The sequence below is a fragment of the Salvelinus alpinus genome, chromosome 30 (genome assembly GCF_045679555.1).
Source record: "Salvelinus alpinus chromosome 30, SLU_Salpinus.1, whole genome shotgun sequence".
Lineage (NCBI taxonomy): Eukaryota > Metazoa > Chordata > Actinopteri > Salmoniformes > Salmonidae > Salvelinus > Salvelinus alpinus.
The window spans coordinates 20,967,000-20,984,595 of NC_092115.1; the positions used below are offsets into that span (position 1 = coordinate 20,967,000).

Below are 17,596 nucleotides of genomic sequence, written 5' to 3' on the forward strand. Positions count from 1 at the left end.
GACATTGCCATCTTGTCTTGTCTGTGTCATTGCTCTTTTGGCTGCCTTTCCCTTTGATTAATGCAAGTACGGTATCTAAATTAGATGTAACTAATGTAGATGTCCTGAATGAGCTTGTAATCTGTTCTCATCAAGTATATTGCCCCAAGTTCAGAACTGGTTTACAGCATATCCTAACTCATAGTTAACTCATAGCTAACATTTTCTATTTACATTTTTACATTTCAGTAATTTAGCAGACACTCTTATCTAGAGCGACTTACATTACTCTTAAGATAAAAAATTATATGTCAATACATAATCAAGATTGTAAAGACAGACACACATTGGTTTGAAATCAATTAAAACACTTCAGCCTGTACACATTTTTTTATATTTTATTATAAATAGTAAATAGTGCTGCATTTGACACAAGACATATTCCAACAAAAATCATTTTATGCAGTCATAAATGAAAATTTTATATGTATACAAAAGAAACAAGGCAGACAAATATAGGTGTACAGATGTAGGATCTTAATTTGAGCCAGTTTGATACAGTTGGAAAATACTGCTGCAGCAACCGCAAATGTGAATTATTATGTGGATTATAATTAATAGACATTTATGTAGGGGTTGATACATTTTTCGTAATGAAAAACAAGTCTGAAGTTTCAAAGTGGAAATTATGAACTTCAGAAGCCTTTTTAAAAACAAAAATACACTACAAGTTTAACATTTCCTGTGTTTAAGATCCTATATCTGTAATTTCCATCGCTGTTTAAGATTTACGGGTCAGCACCACTGAGTGCTAAGACCAGAGATATTAACAGAGGTGGACTGAATAAATACTAAATGAACAGGAGTGGTATGTTTCATCAGGTCCAATTAACACTTGACTGGACTGTGTGACTGGTAGCCTGGTCCCAGATCTGTATGGGCAGAATCTTAACTTGAGTGTATATAACTCAGATTTATACTCAAATCTCCCATCTGCAAAAAAATCGAAGTTACCTGTACATGCATGGATCTTGTGTTAGGATTCTTATTGCTTTAAAAGTGATCCGAGCCTTCCAGTCTCCAAAGTGCCCTTTTCAGTGGTGGTATATATTATTATTTTTGTATACATTTTTTTGTCGTTGTTGTTCTGAGTGCGCTCAAATCGGTGGTAAATTCTCATCTATGCTTCAGAACCAAAAAGTTGTGCGTCTTCATTTTTGACCAATGACCAGTCATCAGCATTGGCACGCAAAGGCAGGCGCACATATCCAGATTAATGACCAGAACACTTGCTTATTTTCCTGCAGTTCTACGTGGCAAATACAGAGTAGGCCTATGTTTATCATCCATATAAAATACAGTTTAGCAATCTACTACTGACTCATATTTACCAGAACAATAGGCTAGGTGGCGATTTGATTGTTAATTTTCAAATTTCAGATAGGGCTAGTTTGGGTGGCTCCTGCTGGCTAGATGTCTAAAGATAAGCAGCTGTAACGTCGCACTGCCTTCAATATTATGGAATGAAGATGTAACATTTTCTAGTGAATTTGTTACAATAGTTGTCACGAAGAACCGGGCTACAGGGCTGACAACGAGCACTTTGCAGGCAGGTAGCCCTCAAGTGGCATCATTTTCCATACGATCCTGCAACCTCCTCTACAAGTAGGCCGTTTGACTTTGCTTGCTCTGGACTCCAGAGAATCGACATGATATATCCCTAGTACATATTGGCTGCAAACATGAATGACTTTCAGCCCCAAATTCAGCTGTAAAACGCAGTTTATTTCTGTAGCCTTGCGTTTTGAAAATGCGTCACCATTTATGGCTGTAATGACATGCTACATTTGCGTGCGCCTGGGCTTACATGTTTTGTGGGCTGACCACTCCTTTTTGGGGGTCGCGGGTCAACAAATATGAAAAACACTGGGATACATGATCGTGGCAACAAATGGAGTTGATTTGGATTTAGTAACGGTAGGCAACAGTATTTCTTACCATCTTCTATTTTGACTGGAATTGTGTGGGTCATTAATTTTAATAAGTGCAGCATTAATTCCAGTTCAAAATAGTTTAGGAAAATACTTTACTCATCAGATTGTGCTGCTTTTGCCTCTTGTAAAAATTGCAGCTGTTGCGGGAATTTCTTTGAGGGGGCACCCTTTTTTTTGTTTGAGCACATGCCCCCCAAAAGGTCTGTGCACTGCCCTGCAAGCAACCCAGCTATCTTTGTTTTTCTCAATACAATATAGATTACAAAAAGAATGTAGTAGGCTAGTTGAGGAGATGTGTCAGTTCATTTCATCTGAGGCACTTCTTTGGGTTGAAGCAGCTTCCATCTATGACTCTATGTCTCTATCTCTCTGTCTCTCTACTATCAACCTAGATGGGTGAAAGACTGAGTCCGCTGTCCAGACTGTTACTTTACTTTAACCCTACAGTCATGTTACGAATCAAATTTATGGCAGTTTTTCTTCTTCTGATAGAACCCATTTCATTTCCCCAAATCATGTGAAATAATACATAGTATCAGTGTACAGTATAAGACATTTCCCTAAGACATTGTGAGTGCCATAAATAAAGCATTGTGGCTGACTGAGCGGTGTGCCTATTGCAGGTCCATAGATAGATCACCGTTAGCCTCAGGATCGTGCCTTAAAACCTTATTTTCCTCCCATCATATTGGCCTTGAAGGCGCATCCATGGAAGATAAACAGCAGTCAAAGTCCTCTCCCACTCTCTCCCACTTATTACAAATCAAAGGCAGAATCTTGACTGAGTGAATTTTGTTTTATTCACCCTTTTTTCGTTTATCCTCTGCCTCACCTCCTCTTCTTCTCCTTCTCTCCATTTATTTTTCTCTTCAAGCATGGAGAGCAAGGCGTGCTTGGTTTTCAGAGCATGACGTGAAGTGCGAGTGGGGCGAGAGCCAGGTAACTGGAGAGGGCTCCCCCTTTGGTTCTGATTATCCCATTGAGACTCCCCCACCCCTCACATCCCCAACCAGGGTACCCCATCCCAACCGAATCCCAAAACAACCCCCCTCCGTCCATTTCTCTGGGTTGTCCCTTCTCCTCAGGGGCTGGGTAGGGAATAGGCAGAGGGGGAGGAAGGGGGAAGGAGGGATTTCTCAGGAGTTGACTGTCAGGTTAGCCAGAGATCTCGTCCACTCCTGGCCATGTTGGGGTTTCAGATAATGAAAGGCACCTGAGAGAGAGAGCGAGAGAGAGAGAGAGAGAGAGAAGGATAAAGAGAGCGAGAGAGAGAGAAAGAAGGATAGAGAGAGAGAGCGAGATAAAGAAGGATAGAGAGAGAGTGAGAAAGAGAGAGAAAGAAGGATCAAGAGAGAGAGTGAGAAAGAGAGAGAGAGAGAGGGGGAAGGGTTAGAACTGTTCTCCATTGGGTTTCATGTCAGTATCTCAAATCAAACTATTTGTCACATGCGCCAAATACAAGCGTAGATCTTACCGTGAAATGCTTACTTACAAGCCCTAAAGTAAGAAAATTATACAAAAGTAGCACAATAACATAACAATAACGAGGCTATATACAGGGGGTACCGGTACCGAGTCAGTGTGTGGAGTTACAGGTTAGAGGTAATTTGTACATGTAGGTAGGGGTGAAGTGACTATGCATAGATAATAAACAGCAAGTAGCAGCAGTGTACAAAACAAATGGGGGGGCAGATAGCCTAGTGGTTAGAGCTTTGGCCCAGTAACCAAATGGTTGCTAGATCAAATCCCTGAGCTGACAAGGTAAAAATCTGCTCTTCTGCCCCTCAACAAGGAAGTTAACCCACTGTTCCTAAGCCGTCATTGTAAATAAGGATTTGTTCTTAACTGACTTGCCTAGTTAAATAAAGGTTAAAAAGTAATAGTCCGGTGGCCATTAGATTCATTGTTCAGCAGTCTAATGGCTTGGGGGTAGACGCTGTTTAGTAGCCTTTTTGTCCTCGATTTGGCGCTCCGGTACCGCTTGCCGTGCGGTAGCAGAGAAAACAGTCTAGAACTTGGGTGACTGGAGTCTTTGACAATTTTATGGGCTTTCCTCTTACACCACCTATTCCTGGATGGCAGGAAGCTTGGCCACAGTGATGTACTGGGCCGTATGCACTACCCTCTGTAGCGCAATACGGTCAGATGCCGAGCAGTTGCCATACCAGGCGGTGATGCAACCGGTCAGAATGCTCTCGATGGTGCAGCTGTAGAACTTTTTGAGGATCTGGGGACCCATGCCAAATCTTTTCAGTCTCCTGAGGGGGAAAAGGTTTTGTTGGGCCCTCTTCACAACTGTCTTGGTGTGTTTGGACCATGATAGATCGTTGGTGATGTGGACACCAAGGAACTTGAAATTCTCGACCCGCTCCACTACAGCCCCGTTGATGATTATGGGGGCCTGTTCGGCCCACCTTTTCCTGTAGTCCATGATCAGCTCCTTTGTCTTGCTCACATTTAGAGAGAGGTTGTTGTCCTGGCGCCACACTGCCAGTTCTCTGACCTCCTCCCTATAGGCTGTCTCATCATTGTCGGTGATCAGGCCTTCCACTGTTGTGACGTCAGCAAACTTAATGATGTTGGAGTCGAGATTGGCCACGCAGTCGTGGGTGAACAGGGAGTACAGGAGGGGACTAAGTACACACTCCTGAGGGGCCCCAGTGTTGAGGATCAGCGTGACAGACGTTTTGTTGCCTACCCTTACCATCTGGAGGCGGCCAGTCAGGAAGTCCAGGATCCAGTTGCAGAGGGAGGTGTTTAGTCCCAGGGTCCTTAGCTTAGTGATGAGCTTTGTTTGCACTGTGGTGTTGAACGCTGAGCTGTAGTCAATGAACAGCATTCTCACATAGGTGTTCCTTTTGTCCAGGTGGGAAAGGGCAGTGTGGAGTGCAATTGAGATTGCGTCATCTGTGGATCTGTTGGCGCGGTATGCGAATTGGAGTGGGTCTAGGGTATCTGGGAGGATGCTGTAGATGTGAGCCATGACCTTCCTTTCAAAGCACTTCATGGCTACCGACGTGAATGCTACCGGGCAGTAATAATTTTGTCAGGTTACCTTCGCTTCCTTGGGCACAGGGACTATGGTGGTCTGCTTGAAACATGTAGGTATTACAGACTCAGTCAGGTAGAGGTTGAAAATGTCAGTGAAGACACTTGGTCCGCGCATGCCAGTTGGTCCATGCATGCTTTGAGTACACATCCTGGTAATCCATCTGGCCCTGCGGATTTTTGAATGTTGACCTGTTTAGAGGTCTTGCTCACATCGGCTACCGAGAACGTTATCACACAGTCATCCAGAACAGCTGTTGCTCTCGTGCATGCTTCAGTGTTGCTTGCCTCGAAGCCAGCATAAAAGTAATTTAGCTCGTCTGGTAGGCTCGCGTCACTGGGCAGCTCGCGTCTGGGTTTCCCTTTGTAGTCCATAATAGTTTTCAAGCCCTGCCAAATCCAACAAGCGTCAGAGCCGGTGTAGTAGGATTCAATCTTAATCCTGTATTGACACTTTGCTTGTTTGATGGTTCGTCGGAGGGCATAGCGGGATTTCTTATAGGCGTCCGGATTAGTGTCCCGCTCCTTGAAAGCGGCAGCTCTAGCCTTTAGCTCGATGCGGATATTGCCTGTAATCCATGGCTTCTGGTTGGGATATGTACGTACGGTCACTGTGGGGACGACGTCGATGCACTTATTGATGAAGCCGATGACTGAGGTGGTATACTCCTCAATGTCATTGGATTAGTCCCTGAAAATATTCCAGTCTGTTCAAGTAAAACAGTCCCGTAGTGTAGCATCCGCATCATCTGATCACTTCCGTATTGAGCGAGTCACTGGTACTTACTGCTTTAGTTTTTGCTTGTAAGCAGGAATCAGGAGGATAGTATTATGGTCAGATTTGCCAAATGGACGGCGGGGGAGGGCTTTGTATGCATCTCTGTTTGTGGAGCAAAGGTGGTCTAGTTTTTTTCCCTCTGGTTGCACATGTGACATGCTGGTAAAAAATTGGTAAAACTGATTTAAGTTTGCCTACATTAAAGTTCCTGGCCACTAGGAGCACCTCTTCTGGGTGAGCATTTTTTTGTTTGCTTATGACCTTATAGAGTTGGTTGAGTGCAGTCTTAGTGCCAGCATCGGTCTGTGGTGGTAAATAGATGGCTATGAATAATGCAGATGAGATCTCTCTTGGTAGATAGTGTGGTCTACAGCTTATCATAAGGTACTCTACCTCAGGCGAGCACTACCTCGAGACTTCTTTAATATTAGACATTGCGCACCAGCTGTTATTGACAAGAAGCTTACCAGACGTAGGTTCTCTGTTCTGTTGGTGCGTTGAGAATCCCTCCAGCTCCATAGTATCAGTATCGTCATTCAGCCATGACTCGGTGAAACATAAGATATTACAGTTCTTAATGTCCTGTTGGTAGGATATTCTTAATCGTAGGTCATCAATTGTATTTTCCAGTGATTGCATGTTAGCAAGTAGAATTGATGGCAGTGGGAGTTTACTCGCTCGCCTACGGATTCTCAAAAGGCAGCCTGATCTGCGTCCTCTTTTCCTCCGTCTTTTCTTCACGCAAATAACGGGGATCTGGGCCTGTTCCCGGGGAGCAGTATATATTTCTCATCAGACTCGTTAAAGGAGAAGCTTCTTCCAGTTTGTGGTGATTAAACCCAGTTCTGATGTCCAGAAGTTATTTTCGGTCATAAGAAATGGTAGAAGCAACATTATATTCAAAATAAGTAAAAAAAAATAAGTTACAAACAACGCAAAAAAATGAACAAAATAGCACAATTGGTTACGGGCATATAAAACGTCAGCCATCATCTTCGGCGCCACCTCCTGTGTCAGGGTAACATCATGTGGGTGTCTACCTCCTGTGTCATGGTAACATCATGTCAGTGTCTACCTCCTGTGTCAGGGTAACATCATGTCAGTGTCTACCTCCTGTGTCAGGGTAACATCATGTCAGTATCTACCTCCTGTGTCAGGATAATTATCCTCTTTGGGCTAGGGGGCAGTATTTTCACGTTCGGATGAAAAGTGTGCCCAGAGTAAACTGCCTGCTACTCAGGCCCAGAAGCTAAGATATGCATATTATTAGTAAGATAGAACACACTATGAAGTTTCTAAAACTGTTTGAATTATGTCTGTGAGTATAACAGAACTCATATGGCAGGCGAAAACCTGAGAAAAATCCAACCAGGAAGTGGGAAATCTGAGGTTTGTAGTTTTTCAAGTGATTGCCTATCCAATATACAGTGTAAATTTGGTCAGATTGCACTTCCCAGGGCTTCCACTAGATGTCAACAGTCTTTAGAACGTTGTTTCCTATTGTGAAAGGGGAGCGAATAAGAGCTGTTTCAACCAGGGGTCTGGCTGAAAGCCTTGAGTTGTTGATCGCGCGCGGCCGTGAGCACAAGCTCCGTTCCCTTTCCTTTCTAAAGACAAAGGAATTGTCCGGTTGGAATATTATTGAAGATTTATGATAAAAACATCCTAAAGATTGATTCTATACATCGTTTGACATGTTTCTACAAACTGTAATGGAACTTTTTTGACTTTTTGTCTGGACTTGTGCATTTGGATCAGTGAACTAAACGCGCAAACAAAAAGGAGCATTTTGGACATAAATATGGACTTGATCGAACAAAACTAACATTTATTGTGGAACTGGGATTCCTGGGAGTGCATTCCGATGAAGATCAAAGGTAAGTTAATATTTATAATGCTATTTCTGACTTTTGTTGACTCCACAACATGGCAGGTATCTGTATGGCTTGTTTTGGTGGCTGAGCGCTGTACTCAGATTATTGCATGGTATGCTTGCGCTGTAAAGCTTTTTTGAAATCTGACACAGTGGTTGCATTACGTAGAAGTATATCTTTAATTCTATGTTTAACACTTGTATCTTTCATCAACGTTTATGATGAGTATTTCTGTAAATTGATGTGTCTCTCTGCAAAATCACCGGATGTTTTGGAAGCAAAACATTACTGAACATAACGTGCCAATGTAAACTGAGATTTCTGGATATAAATATGAACTTTATCGAACAAAACATACATGTATTGTGTAACATGAAATCCTATGAGTGCCATCTGATGAAGATCATCAAAGGTTAGTGATTCATTTTATCTCTATTTCTGCTTTTTGTGACTCCTCTCTTTGGCTGGAAAATGGCTGTATGTTTTTTGTGACTAGGCGCTGACCTAACATAATCGCATGGTATGCTTTCATCGTAAAGCCTTTTTGAAATCGGACACTGTGGTGGGATTAACAAGAACTTTATCTTTAAAATGGTGTATAATACTTGTATGTTTGAGGAATTTTAATTATGAGATTTCTGTTGTTTGAATTTGGCGCCCTGCACTTTCACTGGCTGTTGTCAAATCAATCCCGTTAACGGGATTTGATCCCTAAGAAGTTGATAACATCATGTCAATGTCTACCTCCTGTATCATGATAACATCATGTCAGTATCTACCTCCTGTGTCATGATAACATCATGTCAGTATCTACCTCCTGTGTCATGATAACATCATGTCAGTATCTACCTCCTGTGTCATGATAACATCATGTCAGTATCTACCTCCTGTGTCATGATAACATCATGTCAGTATCTACCTCCTGTGTCATGATAACATCATGTCAGTATCTACCTCCTGTGTCATGATAACATCATGTCAGTATCTACCTCCTGTGTCAGGGTAACATCATGCCTGATGGGTGAGAGGGGTAAATAGTGGCTGAAAGTGTTGAAGAGAGCAGTGAGAGGTGGAGAGAATGGAGGATTTAAGAAAGAGGGCGAGAGGGAGTTGAAGAGAGGCAGATCTGGCGCTTTCCCCTTTGGCTGGGCTGTACTGTACTGGGGAGAGTTAAAGTTGGCCTGCCTGCCCTGGCTACGTTGGTCCTGGCTGTGGCTCTGCTCCAGTGATCAATAACAACTCAGACTGCATCTGACCTCCACAGGGACACATGTTTCCAATCCCTGCCTGCCAAAGGCCATTTCGCTCCCCGTTAAAAAGACCCCCTCTCAACCCTACCTTCCACCCAACTCTCTCTTACCAACAACCCCCTACCCCTGCCCTCACGAGCTGCTTGCACATGGGTCCCGAGCGTGGACCTCCCCAAATTAATGACATCAAGATGCCGCTACTGACGGGCCAGTCAACATGTGGTAGTGTGCCTCCCCCGCCCCTCACCCACCCCACTAACTCTCCCTCCTCCTCCCCCGCCTGTCAAACATGCTTTGGGGAAGCCGCTCCTTTGATTTGGGGAGGTATCTTCGTTACCTAGGGGTCATTACATGGCTAGGTGAACGAGCGGAGGGTTTGATGGTCCAGCTCATCACACAGGTTCGTGAAAGGTCACAGGCTGATGGTTATGGGGGCGAGAGGCCAACCGACATACTTCTGTATCTGGCCATGTAGATATATGGTGTGGGTAAATGCTCACAGGTAATAGTAATGGAAACTGAAGTGCCCCTTCGACTACTAGCCATGTCTCTGACATACGTGTAATGTCACCCCCTGATTCGTTGGCCTTTGCAATTAACATGGTTATTATTCTGAAAATCTAAACCTTGAGTATGGTCTTTAATCATGGGAGATTGTATACGGCTATGTAGAAATGAATGGAGTTAGTATACCTTTAATGCTAATCTAATGTGTCTTTCATAAAGATATTTTAGCAGACATTCTTTTCAGAATGAGTTACAATCAATGCATTCAAACCAAAAACGTGTCTAAAATAACCACAAACAAATACACATATATATATATATATTTAATTCCTAACAGCCCCAGTGCTACAATAAAACATGTTACTAACAGTCCCAGTTCTACAATAAACAGTACTTAATATTCCTAGTTCAAAAACCGACCTTGCTCTGTCCGTACTGTCCGTACTGGTAGGAGGGGTGGTGTTCCACGGCGTAGGCTGGCGAGCTGTAGGTGGGTGGGCAGTAGGACTGGGAGCTGGGCATGGTGGGCATGCTGGTCAGGCCTGGCAGACCCTCCAAGCCCCGTTGGGAGCCGTGGCAGCTGGCCGCCATGCCAACCCCGGGCTCCAGCCCTCCGGTCAGGGGAGAGAGGGCAAAGTCACTCTGGTGGCTGGGCTGGTGGGGCACTCCTCCTGGGTTCAACAGCCCCATTACCTAGTGAGACAGAGGAGAGAATGGAATGTAGTGAGGTGTGATAGAGTAGAGTAGAGTAGTGTAAATTAGGGTCGTGTAGAGTAGGGTAGGGTAGAGTACAGTACAGTACAGTACAGTAGGGTAGTGTAGGGTAGAGTAGAGTAGGGTACAGTAGGGTAGAGTAGAGTAGGGCAGAGTAGGGTAGGTTGGGGTAGAGTAGAATAGTGTGGGGTAGAGCAGTGTAGAGTGAGTAGGGTAGCGTAGAATAGAGTAGCGTAGAGTTGAGTTGAGTAGAGTAGGGTAGAGTAGAGTAGGGAAGAGTAGAGTAGGGAAGAGTAGTGTAGAGTAGGGTGCGTAGAGTAGGGTGAGTAGAGTAGAGTAGTGAAGAGTAAGGTAGGGTGAGCAGGGTAGAGCAAAGTAGGGTTGAGTAGAGTAGGGCGAGTAGGGTAGAGTAGAGTAGAGTATGGTAGAGTAGAGTAGGGTAAAGTAGGGTGAGTAGGGTAGGGTAGAGTAGTGTCGAGTAGGGTGAGTCGAGTAGAGTAGGGTGAGTAGAGTAGAGTAGGGTAGAATGGTGTAGCGTAGGGTATAGTAGGGTAGTGTAGAGTAGAGTAGGGTAGGGTGAGTAGAGTAGAGTACGATAGGGTGAGTAGAGTAGGGTAAGTAGAGTAGGGTGAGTAGAGTAGGGTGAGAAGAGTAGGGTGAGTAGAGTAGAGTAGGGTGAGTAGAGTAGAGTAGGGTGAGTAGATTAGGGTGAGTAGAGTAGAGTAGAGTAGGGTGAGTAGAGTAGGGTGAGTAGAGTAGAGTAGAGTAGATTAGGGTGAGTAGAGTAGAGTAGGGTGAGAAGAGTAGGGTGAGTAGAGTAGAGTAGGGTGAGTAGAGTAGGGTGAGTAGAGTAGGGTGAGTAGAGTAGAGTGAGTAGAGTCGGGTGAGTAGAGTAGGGTGAGTAGAGTAAGTAGAGTAGAGTAAGTAGAGTAGAGTAGGGTGAGTAGAGTAGAGTAGGGTGAGTAGAGTAGAGTAGGTAGAGTAGAGTAGGGTGAGTAGAGTTGAGTATGGTGAGTAGAGTAGAGTAGATTAGGGTGAGTAGAGTAGGGCGAGTAGAGTAGAGTAGGGTGAATAGGGTAGAGTAGGGTGAGTAGAGTAGAGTAGGGTGAGTAGAGTAGAGTGAGTAGAGTAGAGTGAGAGGAGTAAGGTGAGTAGAGTAAGTAGAGTAGAGTGAGTAGAGTAGATTAGGGTGAGTAGAGTAGAGTAGATTAGGGTGAGTAGAGTAGGGTAAGTAGAGTAGGGTGAGTAGAGTAGAGTAGGGTGAGTAGAGTAGAGTAGAGTAGGGTGAGTAGAGTAGAGTAGATTAGGGTGAGTAGATTAGGGTGAGTAGAGTAGGGTGAGTAGAGTAGAGTAGATTAGATTAGGGTGAGTAGATTAGGGTGAGTAGAGTAGAGTAGATTAGGGTGGGTAGAGTAGGGTGAGAAGAGGAGGGTGAGTAGAGTAGAGTAGGGTGAGTAAAGTAGGGTGAGTAGAGTAGAGTGAGTAGAGTAGGGTGAGTAGAGTAGGGTGAGTAGAGTAGGGTGAGAAGAGTAGAGTAGGGTGAGTAGAGTAGGGTGAGTAGAGTAGAGTGAGTAGAGTAGGGTGAGTAGAGTAGGGTGAGTAGAGTAGGGTGAGTAGAGTAGAGTAGGGTGAGTAGAGTAGAGTAGAGTAGGTAGAGTAGAGTAGGGTGAGTAGAGTAGAGTAGGGTGAGTAGAGTAGAGTAGGGTGAGTAGAGTAGGGCGAGTAGAGTAGAGTAGAGTAGGGTGAGTAGAGTAGAGTGAGTAGGGTGAATAGGGTAGAGTAGGGTGAGTAGAGTAGAGTAGAGTAGGGTGAGTAGAGTAGAGTAGGGTGAGTAGAGTAGAGTAGGGTGAGTAGAGTAGGGTGAGTAGAGTAGAGTGAGTAGAGTAGGGTGAGTAGAGTAAGTAGAGTAGAGTGAGTAGAGTAGATTAGGGTGAGTAGAGTAGGGTGAGTAGAGTAGGGTGAGTAGAGTAGGGTGAGTAGAGTAGAGTATGGTGAGTAGATTAGGGTGAGTAGATTAGGGTGAGTAGAGTAGAGTAGATTAGGGTGAGTAGATTGGGGTGAGTAGAGTAGAGTAGATTAGGGTGAGTAGAGTAGGGTGAGTAAAGTAGATTAGGGTGAGTAGAGTAGAGTAGATTAGGGTGAGTAGATTAGAGTAGAGTAGATTAGGGTGAGTAGAGTAGAGTAGATTAGGGTGAGTAGAGTAGGGTGAGTAGAGTAGAGTAGATTCGGGTGAGTAGAGTAGAGGAGATTAAGGTGAGTAGATTAGGGTGAGTAGAGTAGATTAGGGTGAGTAGAGTAGAGTAGATTAGGGTGAGTCGAGTAGGGTGAGTAGAGTAGGGTGAGTAGAGTAGGGTAGATTAGGGTGAGTAGATTAGGGTGAGTAGATTAGGGTGAGTAGATTAGGGTGAGTAGAGTAGATTAGGGTGAGTAGATTACGGTGAGTTGAGTAGAGTAGAGTAGATTAGAGTAGGGTGAGTAGAGTAGATTAGATTAGGGTGAGTAGAGTAGGGTGAGTAGAGTAGAGTAGAGCAGGGTGAGAAGAGTAGGGTGAGAAGAGTAGGGTGAGAAGCGTAGGGTGAGTAGAGTAGAGTAGGGTGAGTAGAGTAGGGTGAGTAGAGTAGAGTGAGTAGAGTCGGGTGAGTAGAGTCGGGTGAGTAGAGTAGGGTGAGTAGAGTAAGTAGAGTAGAGTAGGGTACGTAGAGTAGAGTAGGGGGAGTAGAGTGAGTAGAGTAGAGTGAGTAGAGTGAGTAGAGTAGGGCGAGTAGAGTAGGGTGAGTAGAGTGAGTAGGGTGAGTAGGGTAGAGTAGGGTGAGTAGAGTAGAGTAGAGTAGGGTGAGTAGAGTAGAGTGAGTAGAGTAGGGTGAGTAGAGTAGGGTGAGTAGAGTAAGTAGAGTAGAGTGAGTAGAGTAGATTAGGGTGAGTAGAGTAGGGTGAGTAGAGTAGGGTGAGTAGAGTAGGGTGAGTAGAGTAGGGTGATTAGAGTAGGGTGAGTAGAGTAGAGTAGATTAGGGTGAGTAGAGTAGGGTGAGTAGAGTAGAGTAGGGTGAGTAGAGTAGGGCGAGTAGAGTAGAGTAGGGTGAGTAGAGTAGAGTGAGTAGGGTGAGTAGGGTAGAGTAGGGTGAGTATAGTAGAGTAGGGTGAGTAGAGTAGAGTAGGGTAAGCATAGTAGGGTGAGTAGAGTAGAGTGAGTAGAGTAGAGTAGAGTGAGTAGAGTAGGGTGAGTAGAGTAAGTAGAGTAGAGTGAGTAGAGTAGATTAGGGTGAGTAGAGTAGACTAGATTAGGGTGAGTAGAGTAGAGTGAGTAGAGTAGAGTAGGGTGAGTAGAGTAGGGTGAGTAGAGTAGGGTGAGTAGAGTAGAGTAGATTAGGGTGAGTAGATTAGGGTGATTAGAGTAGAGTAGATTAGGGTGAGTAGAGTAGGGTGAGTAGAGTAGATTAGGGTGAGTAGAGTAGAGTAGAGTAGATTAGGGTCACTAGAGTAGAGTAGATTAGGGTGAGTAGAGTAGGGTGAGTAGAGTAGAGTAGATTCGGGTGAGTAGAGTAGAGGAGATTAAGGTGAGTAGATTAGGGTGAGTAGAGTAGAGTAGATTAGGGTGAGTAGAGTAGGGCGAGTAGAGTAGAGTAGGGTGAGTAGAGTAGAGTGAGTAGGGTGAGTAGGGTAGAGTAGGGTGAGTAGAGTAGAGTAGGGTGAGTAGAGTAGAGTAGGGTAAGTAGAGTAGGGTGAGTAGAGTAGAGTGAGTAGAGTAGAGTGAGTAGAGTAAGTAGAGTAGAGTGAGTAGAGTAGATTAGGGTGAGTAGAGTAGAGTAGATTAGGGTGAGTAGAGTAGAGTGAGTAGAGTAGAGTAGGGTGAGTAGAGTAGGGTGAGTAGAGTAGGGTGAGTAGAGTAGAGTAGATTAGTGTGAGTAGATTAGGGTGATTAGAGTAGAGTAGATTAGGGTGAGTAGAGTAGGGTGAGTAGAGTAGATTAGGGTGAGTAGAGTAGAGTAGGTTAGGGTGAGTAGAGTAGAGTAGAGTAGATTAGGGTGACTAGAGTAGAGTAGATTAGGGTGAGTAGAGTAGGGTGAGTAGAGTAGATTCGGGTGAGTAGAGTAGAGGAGATTAAGGTGAGTAGATTAGGGTGAGTAGAGTAGAGTAGATTAGGGTGAGTAGAGTAGAGTAGATTAGGGTGAGTAGAGTATGGTGAGTAGAGTAGGGTGAGTAGAGTAGGGTGAGTAGAATAGAGTAGATTAGGGTGAGTAGATTAGGGTGAGTAGAATAAGGTGAGTAGAGTAGGGTGAGTAGAGTAGATTAGGGTGAGTAGATTAGGGTGAGTAGAGTAGAGTAGTTTCGGGTGAGTAGAGTAGGGTGAGTAGAGTAGAGTAGATTAGATTAGGTTCAGTAGAGTAGAGTAGTGTGAGAAGAGTAGGGTGAGTAGAGTAGAGTAGGGTGAGTAGAGTAGAGTAGGGTGAGTAGAGTAGAGTAAGTAGAGTAGGGTGAGAAGAGTAGAGTAGGGTGAGACGAGTAGAGTAGGGTGAGACGAGTAGGGTGAGTAGAGTAGAGTGAGTAGAGTCGGGTGAGTAGAGTAGGGTGAGTAGAGTAAGTAGAGTAGAGTAGGGTAAGTAGAGTAGAGTAGGGGGAGTAGAGTAGAGTAAGTACAGTAGAGTAGAGTGAGTAGAGTGAGTAGAGTAGGGCGAGTAGAGTAGGGTGAGTAGAGTAGAGTGAGTAGGGTGAGTAGGGTAGAGTAGGGTGAGTAGAGTAGGGTGAGTAGAGTAGAGTGAGTAGAGTAGGGTGAGTAGAGTAGGGTGAGTAGAGTAGGGTGAGTACAGTAAGTAGAGTAGATTAGGGTGAGTAGATTAGGGTGAGTAGAGTAGAGTAGGGTGAGTAGAGTAGGGTGAGTAGAGTAGAGTAGGTTGAGTAGAGTAGGGTGAGTAGAGTAGGGTGAGTAGAGTAGGGTGAGTAGAGTAGAGTAGATTAGGGTGAATAGAGTGGAGTAGATTAGGGTGAGTAGAGTAGGGTGAGTAGAGTAGAGTAGAGTAGATTAGGGTGAGTAGAGTAGAGTAGAGGAGATTAGGGTGAGTAGATTAGGGTGAGTAGAGTAGAGTAGATTAGGGTGAGTAGAGTAGAGTAGGGTGAGTAGAGTAGGGTGAGTAGAGTAGAGTAGGGTGAGTAGAGTAGGGTGAGTAGAGTCGATTAGGGTTGAGTAGAATGTGGTAGAATATAATTTAAAAAATAATAGAATAAAAATAAAAGTAAATCAAATAATACTTTGTCTCATACAGATTATGCATAAATTAGCACATAAATACAGCCTTTACATGGCTTAATCCAGTTACAAACGCACACGTAACAAGTAACTTCTTTATGCGTTACACATACTTTTGCATAGATCATGCAAAGATGTAACTAGGACATACAGTATCCGTGAAAGTTCAATTTGAGCACTCATATCACGAGTTGGGGTATATACAGAGTCACACTGTACAGATTGGAGTTGCTGTGTCAGTGAAGACAAGAGGACAGTTCAAGATGGAGGAAGAACAACAGGAATTTACTGGCGGTGAATTTACTACAGTAGGAAAGTTGTGTTATTAAACCCCACTGGGCCTAAAATAAATTCTGTCAGTTCACATCAGAGAAATGTCAGTCTCTTGAAGCATTAGATACATTTTCCAGGAATATATTTTTTAGGACATATTGAATTTCTGACATTCTTTGAAAGCAGTCCTGTATTTAACACAAAGAAAATGTATAAAAAAATATACAGTACATACATCCGACTTCCCATAAACAAAGTCATAAATTCTATAAAAATCCTGCTATGCTTTTCTGAGACTTTATGAGGCAACTCTGCCACTTTTCAACCTCATATTATTTATTTTGCAACTTTTAATCCTACCCTATCATGTCACAGAGAAGCATTTCTTATCTTTTTTAACCACAGATCATAGAAACAACCCATTTTCACATATGTAGACACTGGTTTGGTACTTGAGATAATGAATGAGGTTGAAAATTGGTTAACATTTATACCTACTCTTCATTTACTAACCAAACCATACCTATTGATTCTTATTTCCTACTGATCATGACTATGTAACTTGGTGTAATCCATACCTATTGATTCTTATTTCCTACTGATCATGACTATGTAACTTGGTGTAATGTAAATCAAGTAGTTAGCAGGCATAATAACCTCTCCCCTCTCCTATCTTCTCCTCTCTATTCCTCCCTCTCTTCTCCTCCTCTTCTCTCTCCTCTCCTATTATCATCTCTCCTCTCCTACCATCCTCTATCCTCTCCTATCATCCTCTCTTATCATCCTCTCCTCTCATATCATCCTCTCCTCTCATCCTCTCATCCTCTCCTCCTCTCATCCTCTCCTCCTCTCATCATCTCCTCCTCTCATCCTCTCTCCTCTCATCCTCTCTCCTCTCATGCTCTCTTATCATCCTCTCTCCTCTCCTCATCTCTCCTCTCCTATCATCATCTCTCCTCCCCTATCATCCTCTTTCCTCTCCTATCATCCTCTCTCCTCTCCTATCATCCTCTCTCCTCTCCTATCATCCTCTCTCCTCTCCCTCCTCTCCTATCATCCTCTATCCTCTCCTATCATCCTCTCTTATCATCCTCTCTTATCATCCTCTCTTATCATCCTCTCCTCTCATCCTCTCTCCTCTCATCCTCTCCTATCATCCTCTCTCCTCTCCTATCATCCTCTCTCCTCTCCTATCATCCTCTCTCCTCTCCTATCATCCTCTCTCCTCTCCTATCATCCTCTCTCCTCTCCTATCATCCTCTCTCCTCTCCTATCATCCTCTCCTCTCCTCTCCTGGTTGTGACCATGAGAGACACATTATACTGTGTTCACCCAGACACATGGTTCTTGTTACATCGTTTCCTAACTGACGGACGGAGAGGGGAGCCTTCGTCGTTTAGGGACCGCACAGTTCCGTTCCTATTCCGTGCTAGCTAGTCTTTTCCCCCAATTTTTACTGTATCCTATAGAATTGAAAAGGTTGTTCATGGAGCCTAATTACAAAATTTCAATTTACAGTAGGCCTACCATGAAACATAAAGATGACAAAAATATTAAAAGACATTCACAATACAAAACCTATGGTAAATAATTCTTTGTCTTCAGTTTGTACTAGATAAAACAGGTGGTGTGTTCAACAGTGTGGTATACTTTTATGAATGACCTTTTGTGTGTTTGGACAGTATAGTAAAGGAGAAAAACAGACGTGAATAACCCATTCCTCTTTCTCTCCTTCTCTCCCTTTCACCCACCCCCACCCTCTCTCTCTCTTCTCCCTTCCTCCCTCTCCAGCTTTCTCATTTGATGCCCAAATTCACCGTGTCCTTGTGGGGCCAACAAGGAGAGGCCACAGGGTACGTGGGAAAAAGGAGTATGATTCTTTAACACATTTCCAATAAGCGTGTGTGTATGTGTGTGTATGTGTGTGTGTGTGTGTG

The 17,596-nt window shown here is 43.9% G+C and overlaps 1 protein-coding gene across 4 annotated transcripts in view; it reads right to left on the reverse strand.

Annotated features, from left to right (window-relative positions):
* Positions 1-2,756: 2,756 nt before the first annotated feature.
* LOC139559729 (paired box protein Pax-3-like) overlaps positions 2,757-17,596 on the reverse strand; it is a 43,475-nt gene continuing 28,635 nt past the window's right edge. For 3 of the 4 annotated variants that reach the window (XM_071375995.1, XM_071375994.1, XM_071375997.1), the window contains exons 8-9: positions 9,851-10,123; positions 3,028-3,186 (exon numbers count right to left, since the gene is read on the reverse strand). In XM_071375995.1, coding sequence (XP_071232096.1) covers positions 3,169-3,186; positions 9,851-10,123 — 291 coding nt within the window. In that variant the 3' untranslated portion in view covers positions 3,028-3,168. Of the gene's footprint in view, positions 3,187-9,850; positions 10,124-17,596 lie in introns of all 4 variants that reach the window. The other variant, XM_071375996.1, reaches the window with a different exon arrangement.